The 20231-nt window shown below is 44.0% G+C and overlaps 1 protein-coding gene and 1 long non-coding RNA gene across 3 annotated transcripts in view; one reads left to right on the top strand and one right to left on the bottom strand.

Moving 5' to 3' along the window:
- LOC134295287 (uncharacterized) overlaps positions 1-20231 on the bottom strand; it is a 43675-nt gene that overhangs the window by 7913 nt on the left and 15531 nt on the right. The gene's annotated exons all lie outside the window — the stretch shown is intronic.
- Positions 471-20231, top strand: part of asic4 (acid sensing ion channel subunit family member 4) — a 125550-nt gene continuing 105789 nt past the window's right edge. The window contains exon 1 of the mRNA XM_008111921.3: positions 471-2349. Coding sequence (XP_008110128.2) covers positions 1774-2349 — 576 coding nt within the window. The 5' untranslated portion in view covers positions 471-1773. The remainder of the gene's footprint in view (positions 2350-20231) is intronic.

The raw sequence follows: 20231 nt of genomic DNA, 5'->3' as shown, positions 1-20231 counted from the left end.
CGGTCTGTAAATTCAACAGCACTTCGCCACCGGAGCTCCAAACCTCCAGTATTCCTCATAATCTCTGAGGATGCCTGTCATAGATGTGGGCGAAACGTCAGGAGAGAATGCTTCTGGAACGTGGCCATACAGCCCGGAAAACTCACAGCAACCCGTTATGAGGTTTGTTGGAAACTAGGCAGGTGGGGTTTATATGCCTGAGGAAAGTCCAGGTTGGGAGGAAGAACTCTTGTCTGTCTGAGGCAAGTGTGACTGTTGCAATTGGCCCGCTTAATTAGTGTATGTGTACCCCCGACAGATGGCCATGCAGCCGCGGATGACAATGTTCCAGAGGAGGAGACTCCACCACCATCGGGCCCCGGGCCCTCCGTATCCTCCTGTCCTTTTCCCTCCGTCTCTGCTCCGCTCCGCCCCGCCCCACTGGGGGGTCACGTGGCCTGGGGCTGCCCGGCGGCCCTGGCGTAGCGGCGGAGGTGGCCCTGCGCCAAGGGGGCTCCCTCGGGGGCTTCCCTCGGACGGGAGCCACCAAAGAGCCTCCTCCAACGGGGCTGGGCGCGCAGAGCGGAGGAGTGATCAATGGTGCAGCGGGAAGGCAGGCGAGCGGGCTGCCTTGAGTGCCGCCCTGGTCCCGCCGGCTGCGCAGCCTTCCATCCCTCCCCCCCCCCTCTCTATCCTTCCCTCCGCCAATCAATTCACTTTTTGCCTCTTGTTTGTTCCGCGGGGAGCGGGATCGATTGATCGCGGGAGGGGGCGTCTCCTCCGCGCTTCCGCTCCCCTCCCCGCCTTCCTGGGCCCCGCCTGCTCCAATTAGTCTGCCCTGGAGGTGCGGGGGGGGGGCGAACGAGTGAGCGGGCGGCGCGTGGCGTGGCTGCCCATTGGGCCGGGCACCACTCGCCGGCGACGCGCGAGGAGGATTCCCCCACCCGGAGCTGCTTGCGTCGCTCCCTCCCTCCTTCCCCCTCCGCCGCTTTCTCCCTCTCTCAACTTTTTCCTTCTCTTCCTTTTCCTTCTTCCGCTTCAGTCTTTGGCAAGGAGCCGTTGAAGGTCCGCCGGAAAGGAAGGAAGGTACGGGGGTAGGTTTTAAGCGGGAGCTCTCCGCCCGTCGGGGGGCACCACCGGGAAAGGGACCCAGCGAGGAAGTGGGTGTCGAGCAAGCCAAGAAAGGGGAGCGTCAAGCCAGAAAAGCCCACGTCGGAGGGAGGGAAGCCCGTCGGTCTCTATTGCCGCCTTCTTGGGTTGGCATAGACTTTGCCAGCTTGCGAGCCATTCAAACAAGTGGCTCCAGCCTCACTCCAGAGAGCGGGCTCTGCCTTCCTCCTCCCGCTCTTTCCTCCCCCTCCTCTTTTTATTTGAGGATGAAATAATGTTGACATGCCTTGAATTATTAAGTATCCCCTGGATTTTATGAGCACACGATGCCTAAATGCTGCCTGTGCCTGGTGGGGTCTTAACCGGGCGAGCGGAGGAGCGGCACACGCAGCGGCACCACCGGGCAGCTCTGGCAGCTGGGCTTGTGCAGATAAGAAGGCGGCAGAAGCTCCAGGAGGAGATCACTAGTCTGACAAGAAGAGCCAAGCGGCAGCGGGAGCTCCAGAGAGAGCAGGGCCAGGCTCCTGCCCGGTCCTCCTGCTCCTCCTGCTCCTCTTCTGCTGGGCTTCCTGACTGAGGGGCGTCCTGCAGCATCAGGCGGAGAGCGGCCGGTGCCGGGCACCCCAGGCTCCCGCTGCCTCCCCTCGCTGGGGGGGTAGCGTGCTGCCTGGTGCCTCGGCACAAATGCCGATTGAGATTGTCTGCAAAATCAAATTTGCAGAGGAGGATGAGAAGCAGGCGGCGAAAGAGGAAGGGGACAAGGAGAGCTTGCTAGAAGAGCCTCGACGGCCACACCGCCGGGACCTGGCCGCCTTCGCCGGGGCCAGCACCCTGCACGGCTTCGGCCACATTTGCCGCTCGGGGCGACTGGGGGTCCGGCAGGCCCTCTGGGCCCTGGCCTTTGCGGCCTCCCTGGCCTTCTTCCTGTACCAAGCGGCCCGGTCGGCACTCTTCTACCTGGAGCACCCCCACGTCACCACCCTGGACGAGGAAGCCACCCAAAGGATGGTCTTCCCGGCCGTCACCATCTGCAACATCAATCGCTTCCGTCACTCGGCTCTTACTGACGCCGACATTTTCCACCTGGCCAACATGACTGGGTTGCCCCCCAAGGACCGAGATGGACACAGGGCCTCAGACCTGCTCTATCCAGACCCAGACATGGCTGACATTGTCAACCGCACTGGGCACCAGCTTGATGACATGCTCAAGAATTGCAGCTTCAGTGGAGAGAACTGCTCAGCAGAGAACTTCACAGTGGTGAGTACTTGCTCTTCCTGCTCTTCCTTCTCTTCTTAAGTGAATGAGTTGTTAGCACCCAACTTCCATGTAGTTTTGAACTTTTGTCCTAATAAGGTCCATTCTAGGAGATAACCTTTTGATGGACATGAGCTGCTCAAGAAAATAAGTGATTGTAGACCAGGCTAACTTATAGCGCATATAAGTTGGCTGGGCACTCATTGGGAATCACCTGCGTACTTCAGAGTCTGGACAATCCTTTCATTTCTTGAGTAGGCGTGAGCATGGCATGAAGAGTTTGGCAGGAAATGTGTAATGTATAAGTTGTGAGAGGAAGGCCACAAGCTCTCTTAGTGATTTCAGTACTTACACACCCTCAGTGGTTTGGAGATGAGGAGCTTTCTCCAACTTTCTCCGGCGTCAAGAATACTTTGCTTCCAACTTAGTGAGTGCCAGGGTGGCACTACCACTGTCCCACTACCACTAGCAACCCACTCTGCCATCCTCTCTGCACTTTCTGGTATTGTTCTGCCTGCACTGACAGGGAAGCTTCCCACTGGGTGGAATGAGCCAGCTCTGGGCTTGGTCTAATATTGAGTCTGAAAATCACAAATCCCTGCTGTGGTTTGGGGAAATAAATGTGCTGAGCAGGCGGAATACCTGATGGGACCCTTTTCAGACTGTAATGACTCTGGAAATGAGCTCCTGCGGACAACGGAGGCTGGTTCGCCTCTTGATCACTCTGTGTGTGTGTGATTGTGTGGAGGGATGAGAGAGGGGGGAGTGCAGGGCAGGGAGAAACTTGGAAGATAAGGCCAGGAGGAAGACACATACAAATGTGAGAATGTACACACATAGAGGCATGAACACACATGCCAATTGGATCAAAAGACTGGCTTCCTGACTACTTTGTTTTCAAGCCTCTGTTGTGAGTAAGTATGCCTGAAATAGAGGCAAGAAGACAGAGCTTGGGCTCCTGGAATATGTCTTCTCAGAGGTCTGTAGGACTTCCTTGCCCTGCAGTGGGCAAGGGTTCTTTCAAATGCTTTGTTGCATGAGCTGTCAAGTGCCTGGCTGGAGTGAGAAAGAAAGGGCTGCAAATGACTACATGTAGTATATTCCAGGATGGCATGGGCCCCTCTGAAACTTCTGTGTGCAGATTCAGTGCTCAAAGAATTCTGCAGGCTATATAGTTTGGTAAATTTGGCCCTTCCTCCTGGCCACCTGCTCCATCCTCTACTGCTCTGTTCTGTATTCCTCAGGATTCTAAGTACCAAACTTTATGTTTGCCCAAATCTTTTCAATTTTTTTCAATTTAAAAAATATTATGATGGTTCTTGTTGTTGAAACACAGCTGCACAGGCAGAGACTGCCAATTTTTCAGAACAGCTACATGGAAAGAAGGGGGTGAATAACATCTCCCATCCCTGCACTTTTTCCTGATCCAAATCAGCCTACCTACTCCTTATGCTGTCCACAGAGAGGGAAGTTCAGGAAAACAGCCATTCAGGGTGGAATTTCCCTGGGCAAATGGTGTATTGGGATACTTCCTGATTTCCCACCACATTTGAAAGGAAATTAGTAGTCCAAAAGTGCTCTCCGGTAAAAAGCAAACAATCAAAGGAAACAAACAAACAAAATGTTGGAAATCCCATGTTTGTATTTGCTGCCTTTTTCACCCTAGGATTTTTCTAAATATTGCCTCTATACGCAAGCTTATTTTTACCCCCACCTCCCACCCCTAAAGAACGAGAAACTTGAGTAGTAATTATGGTTTAAATTAAAGCTCCAATTTTTCAGGATACTCAATTCTGAGGTAGTATTAAATTTGGTACTTGTGGACTAAAAGAACACATACAGCCATGTCCATAATGAAAAGAAGAAAATCTTTCTTTGTGCTGGGAGATGGTTGGGGATTATTCCTCTGGTGAATCCTAGTGCAAAGGTCTTGATATATGGATTTAGGAGATAGTGAATAGGACCCTCTCTCCAAACTGGAGGCATTGTGATGGTCCTGTGCAACATTGCAAATCTTTGTTCTCTACTGTTTAGGGATTTGTAGCTCAAGAGATTTGAGACAGGAGTATAAATTAAATAGTGGGAAATTAGGAGCTGAATGACAGTTTGAAATAGCCATTCTGGAGGCTAGTACAAGTTGGGCTTTCCTTTGGAAGAAGCTTCTGCTGCTACCTGCCTACCATTGCCGTGGCTGTTCTCTTGCCTTGCCGCTGAGCTGCTCTCGCGTCGTTGCATCGCATGATGAATCTCCTTTAAAGATCTTGTAAGTAAGAGCTGTGCTTGGTAAATGATCTCCCTCTATTTAGCGTCACAAATCCACATTCTTTATGGGATGGCAAATTAAGGGGCCGCCGGGAAGATTCCCCAGCGTAAGCATCTAGTGTGCAGTAAAGCCCAGCTAGCATAGTAAATCTTGGTGGGCCATTTGCTGAACTGCAGCGAGAAATTCTTGGCATTGGTCTAACTGCCGTGTACCTTCTGCTCCGATGGAGCTGTGGTGCTTCTGTGTGTGTGTGCATGTGTGTGTAAGGTGGTGATGGAAAATGGTTTAAAAAGTAGTCTACAAACTAGACACCCCTTACTGTCCCTGAATAAATCTGTGTACCCACCCTGTGCCTTGGACTCCTAGACTGGCTGTGCCGCTGCTTGAATTGTGCAGGGAAAATCAATTGGCTCTTTGTACTCTGATGGACAGGAGATTCCCTGACAGTCCTGCCCTCCCCCACACCAGCTGGGGGAAGTCAGGGCCCAGCGGCTGCACACTGCTTTTCAACCCCTCCTTTCCTTGTATCCCTGCCCTGGGGTTACAAGATGCTTGCCTCTAAGCAGGAGGCCACAAAATAGTTGACTATTAACTCTCAGAATTTGATTGGGGGTTTATCTCAAAACACATTGGGGTCACAGATTATAGTACTTTGCATTTTGCCTCTGAGACATTCTTGTTAGAAGTGGGCTTGAGCCCCAGTTTCTTTGTTTTTATTAGCTACCGGTACTCCCTCTGTCCAAATTGGCAAGAGCAGTCTTCTTTACAGGACAAATGGCCTGCTTCTGTTGGTGCTGACCCTTGGATGTCAGCCTTTTTCTCCTGTGTGTGATGTGTTAGGCTACCTGAAGAGCTTTTCAAGGATGCACAGTGCAGGACGCAAGGTGGAAAGGCTGTCAAGGCGGGGGCATGTGGCAGTATTGGGGACTGAAGTAAGGAGTGTGATGGGCATGTAAGGAGATATGTGGGAATGAGATGTGCTCAGGCACACCACCAGTGCACACTCAAAAGAACAATTACCCATTTGTCACCTCCTCTGCAGGGGTTCTACTTCCAGTACTTGAGAGGAGAACCTAATGCATTTTTAAAAAATTGGAACTGATGTCAAAGAGGGTTATTTTTGGTCTGGTTTTTTTTTTAAAAGATTTTAAAAGATTTTTTTTAATATAAATCTTGCTTCTCAACTTATTCACCTGAAGGCATTGTAGAAGAGGTCACCAAATGCGGGCAGTCATGACTTTCCCTCTTTTATTATGTGTTTCTCGGCATGGGGTAATTGGGAGGAGTGCCATGTGAAAAATGCAGGCTCAGTGAGGAACCTATTTGATACAATCAGAATTAGAAGAGGGAGGGGAGCAGTGCCAGAGGTGTTCAGACATTTAAAATGCTGCTGGTCAGGCTTACAAGGCACTGGAAGAGTTGGATAGGAGCATGGGAAGGGAAAGCACAAAAGTGCTGGGATTTTCATGATATACAATTTTGAAATGGTTTGGTGGGGATGGTAACTGCTACATCCACTAGCTTTGTTTGGCTGATTCCTGAACAGTGGAACTTTAGGATGAGGGATAGGGATTTGGGTGCTTTGGGTCATAGGGCGTTGGCAGATGTTGATCCTAAAGTATGCCAGGCAATAAAAAGAAGGCAGCACTGCCTAGAGTATTGTTGGGCTTGAGGCACAAAAGAGCACACATTTCGCTTCCTCTCCACCCCCTCCACTAAATTGCTGTTGCTTAGGCTGGCTTTGCCGCCTTGTTCCCCAGCTGTATAATCAGCGGCACCCCGTCTCGGTGCTGGGGCTGGCGATGACCTTTCCTCCACAATCGTACTTAATAAATGTCACATTTTCCAGCCTATTTTTACACTGGGTAAATGAGTTGCCTGCGCTGCCTCCCCCTCCACCTGCCGCCTCCTGCCTGCCCATTGATGCAGCTCCTCGACCACCAACCACCGCTTTTTGGAGGCAGCGGCACAATCCATTTCCCTAACCTTGGCCTGTACAAGGGAGGGAAAAGTGAGAAAAAAAGAACATAGGCAGTCCCACCAATGTGGGTGACTAGTTGGAAGGCTTAATTCGTCCAAGCCTGGGGGAAAACACAGATTGACCTGAGGGAAGATATAATCCTCTAAAGAATACTAAACAAGTTCAATTTTAAAGCTTTTTCATGTGGTTTTAAAGATATTTTATGTTTCCAAAAATGCTTTTCTGGCAATGCTTTGCAGCAGCGACACCACTCTCCTACTAATTTTGATATTCAACAAAGGCTATCAAAATGAAAGTGGGAGCCATCTTTACCCAAAAGGCTCTTTTCTATCACTGAGGGACTCTGTCCTTTCCGTCATAAGTTTGGAAACAGTGTAATTCCAATTCTGTCCCTTCTTTCTCAAACAACATGAGCACAGGTTTCATGTTTAGTAATATACTGAGGGCTTCTGGGAATAGTAGTCCAAGACAACTGGAGCGCACCTGGTTGGGAAAGGATGATTTAGGGAGTTATCATTGCTATGCTGTGTTTGTTCATGCTAACTTCCACTGCCTCTTCTTTCTAGGTTTGTTAGGAGATTCTGTTGCTAGCCCTAGATTGGCACAGAACACTGATGGTACCTGTTATGTATGGCTTTTTATGTAGCTTGTTTATTGCACATGTATCCCTTCCTTTATTCCTTTCGCCAAAGAGCTTAGGACATGCCCAGCTTTCTCCCTTTCACCTCTTTGACTGTCATAGTAACCCTGTGAAGATGGTGAGGCTAAACGAGACTAAGTGTGACTGGTCCAAGGTCACATCCTCATCTTGTTTTTATTGTATCCTTCGACACTTGTTTGGGAGTTGATATTACCTGAAGCCCTACCCCTCTATAGAGTGCTTAAAACATTTGTTAGCATAGTTCTCTTTATTATGGACACAATTAATTATCTCATGAAAAAGAGTCTAGGAAGCCCACAGAAGCTGAGTAGACTACTGTAATGATTTAGCATAGCACAGCACTGCTTATTGTTTGTGGATGTCCTTGTGACCATATGATCCACTTGATGTTAGAACCCATAATGAAAAAACTACCCTGTTGCCTTGCCTCTAACGTGAACAAGTACAACATAATATGTCTCTCCCCTTAGCTGCTTTAAACAGTATATTGAAACCCCCTGAGATCTGCTGGTTCATATTGGCATCTTTCTCTCCGGACTCATTCACACATGTATGTGTACGTCATTGACTACTTAGTCCATGATGATTCTCATTTTCAGGTAGTGAATTATCCTTCCCTTGGAAATAATTTAATCAGCAGCACTGGTTGAAAGAAAAGTTCTGTCTGGGACAATTAATTGATGATGGCTACAGCAATTAATTTATGATGACTACATTCGCACAAGTAAGTCATCTTTGACTGTACAATCAATGAATGATGACCATGCATGTGTGAGCTATCCTTTGGCATGAGAATGAGTGACATAGAGGCAAGTGTAGCCTATGCTTCCATCTTTTCCTCACTGATAAATCTTACTCCATTCTAGTTTTACCTCTTCTATTAATCCCTTGTCGCAATTATGAGGTCTTGCAAGTTCAGGGCAGTTAATTAATCCCATGCCCTTGCCAGGGAGGGGTGAGGGGGACAACACTACTTTCCTTATTTCTTGTATCTGGGGACTGTGCCCTGTTGAACTCAAAGCTCTGACTACTCTAGTGCAGGAGTGAGAGCGATAGGGATCAAAGCCTTCATTATAGCCACAGAAGGGTTCTCGGCCTTGGTTCTGTAATAATAGAAGGCCGATGCTGTGCTCCATCCATCAGTGCAGCCTGCAGGCTAGAAAATGCAAATAAGCAACCAGCAAGGAGAGGGAATCTATGTCCAAAGCATCTGAATAAGTAACTGGTCCCAGGAGCTGATGCCGCCTCCAGTCTCTGCGCCCCTTCCTTGTAGCTACCAATCAATGCTGAGTCTGTGCAAAGATGCATGATTGCTGCTCTGGGTGTTTGTTTGCTTGAGCCCTCCATAAAGCCCTGCATGGCATGGACCTGAGGTGGACTCCCCCAAGGGTAGACTGCACTCCTTCTGTAGATGCAGTGACCCACAATTTATGGCAACTCATTGAATGCTTGTTGTTTTTCTTCCTCTTTGCTTCCCCTCCTGTCACACCTAGCTATTTTATATTACCCTAGCATAAGCAGACATTTTCTGTAGAGGCAGTAAGTGAAAATATTCTAGGCTTTTGCCCTGGTTCTTCCTAGGGGGGCATCTAGGAGACTGGTGGGGTAGGGAATCTAAAATGTCCAAACTCTTTATTTTGTCTTGCAAAAAGAAGCTATCATAATGTCTTCCAACCTCAGCAGTGATGGTTAGTCACTTCCATGTCAATGAGTTGGTTAATTACTCCAGGTTTTAGTCTGAATATAAAACAAATTATCCAAGATGCTAGACATATTTTAGGGACAGGACTCAGCCCCTTGGTTAGCTCTTTTACAGTCAGAACTAAAACCCAAGGTCTATCACTCTACTGACATAAAAACCACTGACCACCAGATAACGTAATCTTACTACAGGTCTTATTCAATAATTATATGTTGCTTTCACTATTAGTCACTTGGGCAGATGTATACATGTCTATTCTGTCAGGACCCAATTTACTTTCCAGCACCTTCATTCCTCCCCAGCCTTCAGGTTTCATTGACTGCACTAATGGGGTTGCCAGAATGAAAACTAGAGAGGGAATTTCAGCTTGCTACTTTATTATGCCACAAAGCAACATCTGCTGAGGTTCCTTCTTCTATACAACCATTAAAGGTGCAAAAATCATTTCCAGCTTTCAATCGGGGAACTCTATTAACACCAACATCTGTCTAAACTGCCTCTACTTAAATAGATTTGGAGTAGGGGAGCTTCAGCTGAAACTGTAAACTCATTGTGTTTCCTCAGAGGCATGGATTCTTTCTCTACTTCCACTTGTTGTAAATCTAGCTATAGTAAAGTTTGCTGTCACACTTCCATAAAGACCAGCATCACTCTCAAGACTATCAGGAAACTTGTTCCTATCATTGACTGATGATTAGCAAAAATGTGCCTGATCTATGGTGTAGGGCTGTTCCAAATCCAACCTTCAGCTGTATAGGATGGGCTAGGCGTTATCGTTCTGTCCCCTGATCTCTGCTGAGCAAAACTTGGCAGAGTGGCTGGCATGGGCCCCACGTCTCCTGACAGATATTAATTGTTCCCCAGGAGCAGTTAATTAACTGGGGCAGGAGCGCAAGCAGCCTTGGGAGAGCAAAAGCCTCATTAATTCCTGGGGGGAGTGGGGGAAAGCATTTGGCTGGAAGTGTGGGGCATTTTTCTTTCAGGGTATGTGTATGCTGGGTCAGTGTGTGCCCCGTTGAGCAGAAATTCAAGTATTTCCGAATGGAAGAAGATAAATACAAGATATAGCAGCTCATCGTCTCTCATTCTGCTACTCCTTCAGGTTTCAGTTGAGGCTCAAATAGAAACTGAGGGAAATCCACACATTCCAGTGATGGGGCTTCAAGTATGTCGAGAGACCTGAATGAGAAATGAACCATCTGCTCATAAAGGCAGCCAAGGATCAGATAGGAGGGTTCATGTGGTATGTTGGTCCTCAAATGCCAGAGTGGGAGAGGGTGAGTAGTCATCCTTATTGCTTAAGAGTAATGGCATGGCTATGGAAGAAACTCAGTAGGGAGCAGAGATGCCGTGGGGGCTGCAGGCTCAGCACCGTCACTGTGATTGAGATCAGATTGCTGCCACGCATAAAAAAGCTATCTTCATAATTATATTTAATGAATTGACTTTAAAAGCTCTTACGCTCTTATCTGGGTTAATTTAATATTACACACTTAATAAGCTTGTCTGTAATATTGTCAGGGAATGTGTGCGCACTGGGCCCAAGGAGCCTCCTTCAAGCTGCTCTTCCTGCTCGGCGGATGGCGACAGCAGGTGCATACATTGTGAGTGCCCACCTTTGCCCTGGTGTCAAGGGACAACCTGACCCTGTCAACCCCCCCGCCCCCCGCACGCGCTTTGAGCCTTGTTATTTTTGCATTAGTTCTGAGGCTGGAGTATAGCTTTCATTTCTGTGGGGACAAATTCAGCTCCTCAATACAAGGTACAAAGGTTGAGATGCAAGGATAGATAAGTCAACAGGAAAATGTTACCAGAAAGCTTCTCAGCCTAAGATGCCTTTGAGAAGGATCCTTTGTTTGATCCCCACTAATCTGCAGCAATATTCCACTCTGATGGAAAATATACTTTGGGCTTGCCCCTGCAAGTAGGATAAGCACTCAGGATCCCTTGAAGGCTTTTTCTTTGTAGAAGTCTTAACTTTTGTAGCTCTGGGATTTTCCCTTTGACCATAGAGAGAGTATGACTTTCTCTAAGAATATCACCATATATGATTTTTTGGCAATTTGTGGGATTTTAATTTGATTTGGGACCTCTGGGTATGGACTTTCTGGGTTGAATGTCATTCTACCAAAATTACCACAATTTTTTTTCCATTATCTCTGGACCCTGAAGTCTCTTCTCTGCTATACTCTCCTGTTCCTACAAGATGATGGTTCTAGCAAGTCCAGAAAATATATTTGGGAGGAGGTAATTCTGTACACATATGACTGGAGATATTCCTTCTATACCTTTCAGCCCAATGGTAGCTTCAGGATATTCCCCAGGTTTCTTTAAAGCTTGATTGTACTATGAATGAACAATCTAGATGCTTACTATTGACAGTAAGTTCCCATGTAGACAAACTCTGTTTTGAGCTGCCAAAGGAGTGCATAGCATCTCTGCATTTTCTGGCAGCTGGGCCTCAGGTCAGGGCCACTATGTCCAGGATACAAAGACACCATCCCTCTCCTCTCTTGCTGTGTCATTTAGTACATGACAGAAAGTCACCTTAGGAAATACATCCATTGCTTTCTTTTCAGTCTCCAAAAATAATGGAAAAATTGGTTAAGACACTGTCTACTTTTTAAAAAATCAATTTATCTTTGGATGATGTAGGAATAGTTAGTTTTTCAGTTTCTGCATCAGTTAAAATGGAAATCCCCTTCTAAAAGGTGATGGCAGTTGTCAGATATTTGTCTTTTTATTTTATTATTATGGTTACATTTTAAACATGCTTAAATTAAATGTGTTTACAATATGATAGTGAATTATAATTGTTTTTTTCCTGTAAGTCTTCTTGGGAGCTACGAAGGATATTAAATAAATACATAATGTAGTTTTTGTTAACAGTGAGGAAAAGAAGCCGTGTCCACCAGTTCCAGTGAGAAGGAGGCCAGGTTATGCTAAGCACTGGGTCCAGAAGCTCTGCATCTTTTTGGTATACTTCCCTCCTCCCTTCTTGTTTATGCTCAGCATGTCATCTTGGCAGCAGATGCCCAGAGTGTGCCCCAGCGGCCTGGCTATGCCATGTAGGGACAATAGGTTCTGGAACTGCCAAATTGATTGAAGGAAGGAGTTTGCGTGGTGCTATCCATGTGATCAAGTTTGGGAGGGGTTAGAATAGAGAGGGCTATATAGCTACTCCATCTTCAAATCTCAACCTACCTTTTCCCCTTCATAAACCATTAGCTAAACATTGCTTCACACACCCTTGCTGCTCAATGTATGAACTGATTCCACTGAGGTATATTGTTCTTCAGTGGAGGATATGACTGTTCTGCCTGGGGTTATGGTTGTGTCATGTGTGCAAGACATCACTTGGAAGTTGTAGTTAGTGAGTGATAAGCATATTTGTTTATTTAATTGACTCATGTTATGTTTCTCCCAGGACTGAGATTCAAATCCATAATGAGGTTAAAAGAGGTCCAGAGAAAAAGCAAGTACAGCAAAAAACAAATTAAAATTTATCGTACTGAATTGAACAAATTAAACAATTAAAACACATCAGAGGGGAGTATAAAAACACCTTTTTAAAAAGAAAAGCTGTACTATGTCAATCACTAAGAAGATGGTCAATTGCTGAAAGCCTGTCTGAAAAACATGCCTTTGTCTGTTGGCAGAAGGATAACAGGGTGGGAGCCAGGCTTGTGTACCTTGAAATGGAGCTCTGCAACCTGGGAGTGGCCAGAAAGGAAGTTTTCTCTAATTTTCCCACTGAACCCAGTGTAGATCCATGGTGAGGCTGGATCTACAATACCATATAATCCAGTTCCAAATCTGGATTTGGAAGCTGAATTATATGGCAGTGTAGATGGGGCCTGAGAGAAGGATCTCCCTTGAGGATCTCAGACACCTGGACGTATCTTAGAAGAATGTATTGTCCTTTAGAGCAGCACATCCCAGGCTTTCTTATGTGGGGGTTTAAGGGGTGTGTGGAAGTGCCCTAAGCCACACAGTTAATATTCCAGTTGCAAGGCTGTGAGGGGGACATCTAATATCTGTATCCTCTTTTATTTGAAAAGGGGAAAAATAAAAGGGAATTAAATTTCTATGGATGTTATGTTGATAGTCGTGTTGGTGTAACAAGGTATTCGTTTGGATGTGTTACAAAACCATGAGAACAGGGCCCAGTTTTGTATACTGCAATCCTCACTGGTCTGCAGAGAATACTGCTATGAGGGGGAAATGATGTCTGCTTACATTTTTAAAAAAATTGATATTTTCTCATAGAAAACAATGGGGGGACTGTAAGTTATTTAAAGGGCAATTTTCCAGTTCTTGAAAGCTGCCAGTAAAAACAATCCCCATCCTTTTTGTCTTATAATGGATGGTAGAAGTGGGGTTTGGGGAAACAAACAAACAAAACTTGGTAGCAGCACATGACACAATGCTGCTAACCCTGCATTATTTGTTATGGTGACTTTTGCATGACTTTGTGTTTAAAGTGGAGATGATCCACCTGCAGAGCATTTTGATGTTCCTAGGGCAACACGTTGACAGAGAAGGAAGAAAAGGGGAGAGATGGAAGGGGAAAGACAAGCAAAAGGTGTGGCCCCATTCTCTTTGAGAACTAGCCCCTCCTGCTATTATTTATGCCCCATTCCCCAACTACATAGTGGTTCTGGAGAATATGACCCTTGATAGGGGGGAAAATGGTTCTCTTCTTTTGATGGAAAAGCTCAGCATTAAGTGGGTAGTCCAAACACACACAAGTCCTTCACGCCTCATTGTGATCTGACCAGAATTAAACGTAACAATAATTTTAGAAGAACTATATTTTTGTGCCCCATGAAGACCCTCACTGTTTATCCCTAGGTAAGACCTTTTTAGTGAGAGGGATTAATATTTTATGTACAGTTTCTGGGGGCGGGGGTCAGTCTAGACTGCCTCTTTGCATTTGAAGCCTCCTTCGCACTGCCCATTTAAGAATCACTCTCAGAGGTGGAGCAAGGCACTTCTGGTACTTTGAAAAGTCAGCCTTTTCGTAACTGGAAAGTGAAGAGAGAGGAAGGCCAAAAGGTCTACAAATAGCATGTCCAATCAGAGCTGTATGAGCTGTATTAAAGTCCAGTCAGAGCTGTTTTCAAGTCCAGTCAGATTTAAATATTGAGACCATCTTAGAGACAATTAAACACCATACAAGAAAGAGACAATAAGAAGAAATAAAGATTCAAGAGGTTCAGTTCGGCTAGAACTGTTTCTATCTGTCAAAGACTTTACCTCTCCTCATAAAGACTTTGTACTGATATTCAGGCAGAGAGAAAATCTAAAATTCTTGTCAATTAATAAATTCTTGTTGATTCAACTATATAGTCCCCAACTTGTTCCCTGCGCTGCCAGTTCACCTTCCAAGTAGTTAAGATAGAATGGGAGCAGAACACATATGGTTGGTAGGTTTTCATAGCAGTGCTTTCGAAAAAAGCCCAGGAGCCTCCACATCCCTACTGTAATCTACCCAAATCTCCATGTGATGCTAGGATTCCCTCTCAGATTTCTGGGGATAACACCTGGGTGATGTTGGTTTAAGCATGTATCGTATGAGGTGTTGCTGGAGAGCTGTTGATTTAATGTTCATTAGTCTTTGTGCTGTGCTGGAAGGATGTCTGATGATAATTTTGTCTGACTGCATCAATATTGCCTCTAAATCTGAAACTTACTAGCTGAAGGACCCTATTGATTTTTTGCTCTGCTGTCTTCACAGGCATGTTCAATAGGAATAGGAGAGAGGGTCTTCTTAGTAGCTGCTCCCAGATTTAGGAATTCTCTTCCTAAGGAGGCCATGCTGGTTTCTTCCTTTTTAAATCTTTCCTTCACCAGGTGAAGATATTTTTACTTCTACAGATGTCTGGGAATGAGTTTTTTTTTATAAGGAAAGAGCTTTTAATGGTCTGTGGTACTGGCTTATTGTTTATTGACTTACTACCTTTTAATGAGTATTGTTAATTTTTGAGATTATGTAAATACTTTTAACAGTAACATTGTATACATTTTACATTGTATACATTTTACTGTCGTGCTTTCTATTTGTATTTCTTTTTTTAAAAAAAACTGATATGAATCTCAGGTTTGGAGAAAGGGCAGAAAATAAAATAAGAACAAGAATAGCAACAACCACAGGTTTGGACTCAAGAGAAGATGATTATGACTGGTATAGCAACAGGCATATTTTACTGATTAATGGGAAGTGATCTGAAACTGAGTTCATATAATTAACATTGTGGTGGTGGAAGCACTCCACAAAGTGACTTTTCCTCTCATTTCCATCTGGGGATGAATCTTGTGAGAGAGCCCCATCTGGGTAAAATTACATGTTACTATAGTTTTAAAAGCAGATTATATTGGCAACTCTACTTCAAAAATTGTTATATGAATTGGCCTTGTCAGCCCTGTGCCTTTAATGCACAGAAATATTTTTTCTTCTTACATACAATATGGTGGCAGTAAAATTGGTTGATCTGTGGAAGACTTGCAGGTTCTGAAAGAAGAAGGGTTACAAAGATCTAACCAAACTCAAAAAGAAGTGAGTATACATCTGGAAGAGTAGAAGAAGAGGCATTGAGAAATGTTATCTGAAGATGTATCTGTATGATCTTGAATGTGTCCCAGCTGCAACCATGGGCTTAATCTTTGGACATTGGTGTTTCTTTCATTTTATTTAGGGTGTATTTTGGTACCAGGTGTCACCAGCTGGAAATATGTGAGATACAACCTATTTCTGTACTGGGAGATTCCTGGCTATACAGGCGAAGTGAGGAGAACAGAAGGTTTACAGAGCTGCGCTAAATGACGCAAATGGTTTGAGGGCCATAAAGAGGGACGGTTTTATGTCAGACGACTCTATAAAGCACGGCTGTTCTGCCATTGATGAGATATTGGGCTTTATTTATAGAAGGCCGTGATTGCGCTAGAGGCCGGCACACTCTGAACGCCAGCCAGGGCCTGGGGATAGCAGGGCGACTCATTTCAATGCAGCTGCTGTCTCCGTTTTCGTACATTAAAGGGGAAAAAATTAACAAGTTTGCAGCCAGTCAGGTGGAAAAAACAATAATTGTTTAAAACCATGTTTCCCGTTTTCTAAACCACAGACCGCTTGAGACGCCTAACACGTGCAGCACCAAGATAACAAAAGGCCGAAAGGTCAAGTCAGGCCTAGCCAATGAGAGGGGGAAACTGGATTGTCTTCTGTCTTTCTCAACTCCTCTCCTTTCTGATGAGCTTGTGTGAGTCTCTGCCACTGTGTCAGGCCATGATGACTGGCTCATGAGCAAAAGAGAGAAAACTGGACTTCACACAGGCACTCACACATATTCTGTTCCTGTGTGAGTCAAGAGGATCAAGTAACAAGCAACAAAGTCATGTCACAGCAAAGGTTGGTGTACTAGAGAAGCAAAGACCCAGCAGCAGTCTGGCCATACTTTGAACACACTGTGCCTTCAGCATAGGCAAAACAATACAGATAGTTCCAAGAATCACAGCCATCAAACACAGTTCATGATTTTTACAAGCAGGTGGAAGGAGATTCATATTCTTCAAATCTAACATAGACGACCTAGGAATAAGGCACTATTGTGAAGAATGGCAGCAACCTCTATGTCCCTTTCATGCTCAAGTCGAAGTGGGATGCATTGTATGGCATAATTAACACTTTTTTGCTTTAAATTCATGTTAAGTGCCCTGAATTGAAGAAACAGCAGTTCATGCAAATATAACTAATCTACATGATGTCCTTTCTGTCTTCCATGCTCTCTTTCCCTCTCCTAGGATGTAAGAAAAAATTACCGTCTTTCTAATGCACCCCATGCTTTAGGTGTGGTCCACATATACATTGATTAGGGAATCATGCATTGGAGGTAATGCACAATGCTCAAAAGGATGTAGTAAGAGAATGTGTTGCTAATATCATTGCACTCTGTATTTCATCCATAATGGAGCTCAGGCAGCATGCAAGGAATTCCCAGGTAGTCTTCTTCTCAGGGCTTCATACTGTCCAATGATGGGAGACTCCCCCACTCTCTCTCTCCATCCGTGTGTGTGTACGTATTTATTTATTACATTTGTATTCTACCCTTCTACCCTTCTTCCAAGGAGCTCAATACAATATTCCCTCCCCCATTTTATCCTCCCAACCAATTGGAGATATTCATAAGATTGAGAAAGACTGGATGACCCAAATTCACCTAATGACATTTATGACCAAGTGAATCTGGTTTGCTCAGTGCCTAATTGAACTCTCTACCCATTACAACACATTGGTCTTCACATCATTTTTATATGTGTATGTCTAAGTTGTCCTTCCTATCCGCCTATTCAAAAAGAACAAAAAGGACAACATGGTAATGCAAATTATGTTTTTGGCAAATTTTTGCCCAGTTCACACGGAGGGAGGTACCTATTTGATTCCACCTTCTCTCCAATGTGCATACAGAATACTTAGCCAGAGGAGGTGAGACCAAAACATAGTGTCAATTACTATTTATTTTATTTAAATACTTCCCTTCTTCCCAATTGAAATGTGATGTGTTCACAACTTCCTAACAGCAGTACACAACATAATACAAAATAATAATAATAATAATAAAATAATAATAAAACTTTATTTATACCCCGCCACCATCTCCCCAATGGGGACTCGGGGCGGCTTACATGGGGCCATGCCCGGGAAAAATACAATATAACACAATATAAAAACAACATATAATACAATTACAACAATACAATAAAAAATAATAAAATACACAATTTTCACATCATTAAAAACAACTGAAAATCTGAACTTAAAAATCACTACATAATCTTGAAATAGTAAGGTTCATAGGAGGTTACATTTCTAAAGCTTAGGTTTTTTTTTTTTTTTCGTGTCAGGAGCAACCGGAGTTGCTTCTGGAGTGAGAGAATTGGCCGTCTGCAAGGACGTTGCCCAGGGGACGCCCGGATGTTTTGATGTTTTTACCATCCTTGTGGGAGGCTTCTCTCATGTCCCCCACATTAGCTTAGGTCAACAAGTGCATTTTGAGGCATTATGTGAAATTCAACACACTGGAGTTGCTGGCTACCATTTGCTGCAGAATAATAACACAGAGAGAGGAGTACCTTCACATGCTGATTGTGGGCTTCCTCGGTGTAGGGGAAAGCAAGGCAGGGAAAATTTGTTGCTATTTGCTGATGGGTTTGGGAAACCACTCCACCTTCTTGTAGTGATAGGGAGAACTTGACATTATTAGCACACAGTTTGATGGGAAAGAATGAAGATTATTACAGGACACCCACCTTTGGCTTTTGATTCCCTTCACAGTCCCATATGCCCCTCTAATGAACTAAGCAGTAACTCATTGACCCATCCAGAATGTAAATGACTTGACTATCATCATGGTTGAAGAGCTGCACACAATACCATTGGTAGGAGTGGAGCCAGGATATCATCCCAGCCCACAGCTTCTGCATCTCAGAAAAATTAGTAGCAGAGGGAAACTCACTTTTAAGCCAGAATATGTCCGCCCCAGTGTGTTCCACCTGCCAAAATGTCTCCACCAGATATTTTTGTTCCACCACAGATTCTCAAACAAACCTCTGCATACTTTCAGTCATCTCCCTAAAAAGAACAACCTCTGCCATCATTAGTTGACTAGTATCAATAGGTTATATGTCACCCAATTCATGTAGCTTGATTTAAAAAAATATTTCCTGGCACAATGAGTTTCACTAGGTAAGTGTGTCTTTGGTGGTGTATGTGTTTTAAAGGGTAGAATGCCTGATAGAGTTTTAAAATTAAATGTGTTGTGAGGATAATTCAACCATCTCAACAAATGTATTACTGCTTTTTAAAAATCCTTAAAACCTTTTATAAAAAGTTTCACCAAACTTTTAAAAAGAAGAGAGATATCTTTTTTCAAAAAACAATTGGGAGATGGCAGAGCTCTTGAGATTCCTAGAAGCTTTCCATAGGTACCACAAGAAGTTAAATGATAACTATGATGACTATTGTACCAGGCATTCTAATTACATACCAGTTTAAAGGACATGAATACTTACTGAATGGTCTCTTTGACCACAAATGTCCTGTTCTATTGGAATTCACTGATGATGACCAGAGTTTTCCAGAAGTGGATATAGCAACCTAACATGATGGAATGACCAAATCAAACCTCTTGGTGATTTTAGTCTTCTATAATCACAGTATTTAATAACAAAAACAAGGGAACTTGGAACTGGTTATTGTAAATATTTTATACAACACTTTTAATAAATCCAGGTGCTCCAGTGATAATCGGAGATTAAAGTGTCTTGGAATCTTCGAATGAACCTGTACAGTAAAATAATTATAAGCACAAGAAGATTCCATAAGGTGAGCACACTCTGAGTCTTGTTCCTCTTCCTAAAGTGGGCCTTGTGGAGAAAAGGGGGATTGTTATATTTTATTTCAAAATGTAATTCCAGACACTAGAAATCAGGATATGGATAGATTTTGAAAATCTGAAATGCATGGAGATCCTAGCATCCTGGATCGCTGAGACACTGACCTCCTGACATCAGTTGTCTCTCCTGCTTCATCTGTATTGTTATCAGTTGTTTGGTGTGTTTAGGGCTTCTCTTTCATTGTGTCAGAAATGTTAAAAGCTTGCCAACGTTCTTCCAATTCAAGGTAAAGTACAGCTTCCATATCCACAGAACCTGTATCTGTAGTTTCATTTATTCACATCTGACAAAATATCTTCTTTCCCGGCATTTTCTAATTATTTTTCAGCAAGCAGTCCTTCATTTCAATTGGTTCGTTATTATCTATGATTTGGCATATCCAAGTGAAGTCCGAGAATGTATCTCCCATGGATACAGGGGTCATGCAGTATTGCATTCCATATTTTGTTTCCTCTGCTAATTATCTTAGCTGCTTTACACTCTGTTGTTGTTTCTTTTATAAATTGATATCCTAATTTTTTAAAAATCTCTCACAATATGAAATTGCCACTTTTATTTATTTATTTACATTGCTTTTACCCCCACCCTTCTCACCCGTAGGGACTCAGGGTGGCTTACAACAGTCGGCAATTTACATTGCCCAGAACACATTCAATAAAACAATAACAAAATCAATAAACATTACAACAATACCACATCAATTAAAAACGCTATTAAACTCTATTTAAACATCCCCTAATGATGTTGTTGCCTGTATCTGTAAGATACTTTTCCTAGTTTTTCCTGTATTAATGTTTCCTCCTCTTTTTTTAGGTGGGTTACTAAG

The sequence above is a fragment of the Anolis carolinensis genome, chromosome 1, assembly GCF_035594765.1.
Source record: "Anolis carolinensis isolate JA03-04 chromosome 1, rAnoCar3.1.pri, whole genome shotgun sequence".
NCBI lineage: Eukaryota > Metazoa > Chordata > Lepidosauria > Squamata > Dactyloidae > Anolis > Anolis carolinensis.
Note: the sequence above shows the minus strand (reverse complement) of the source record. Positions and strands in the feature narration are given on the sequence as shown.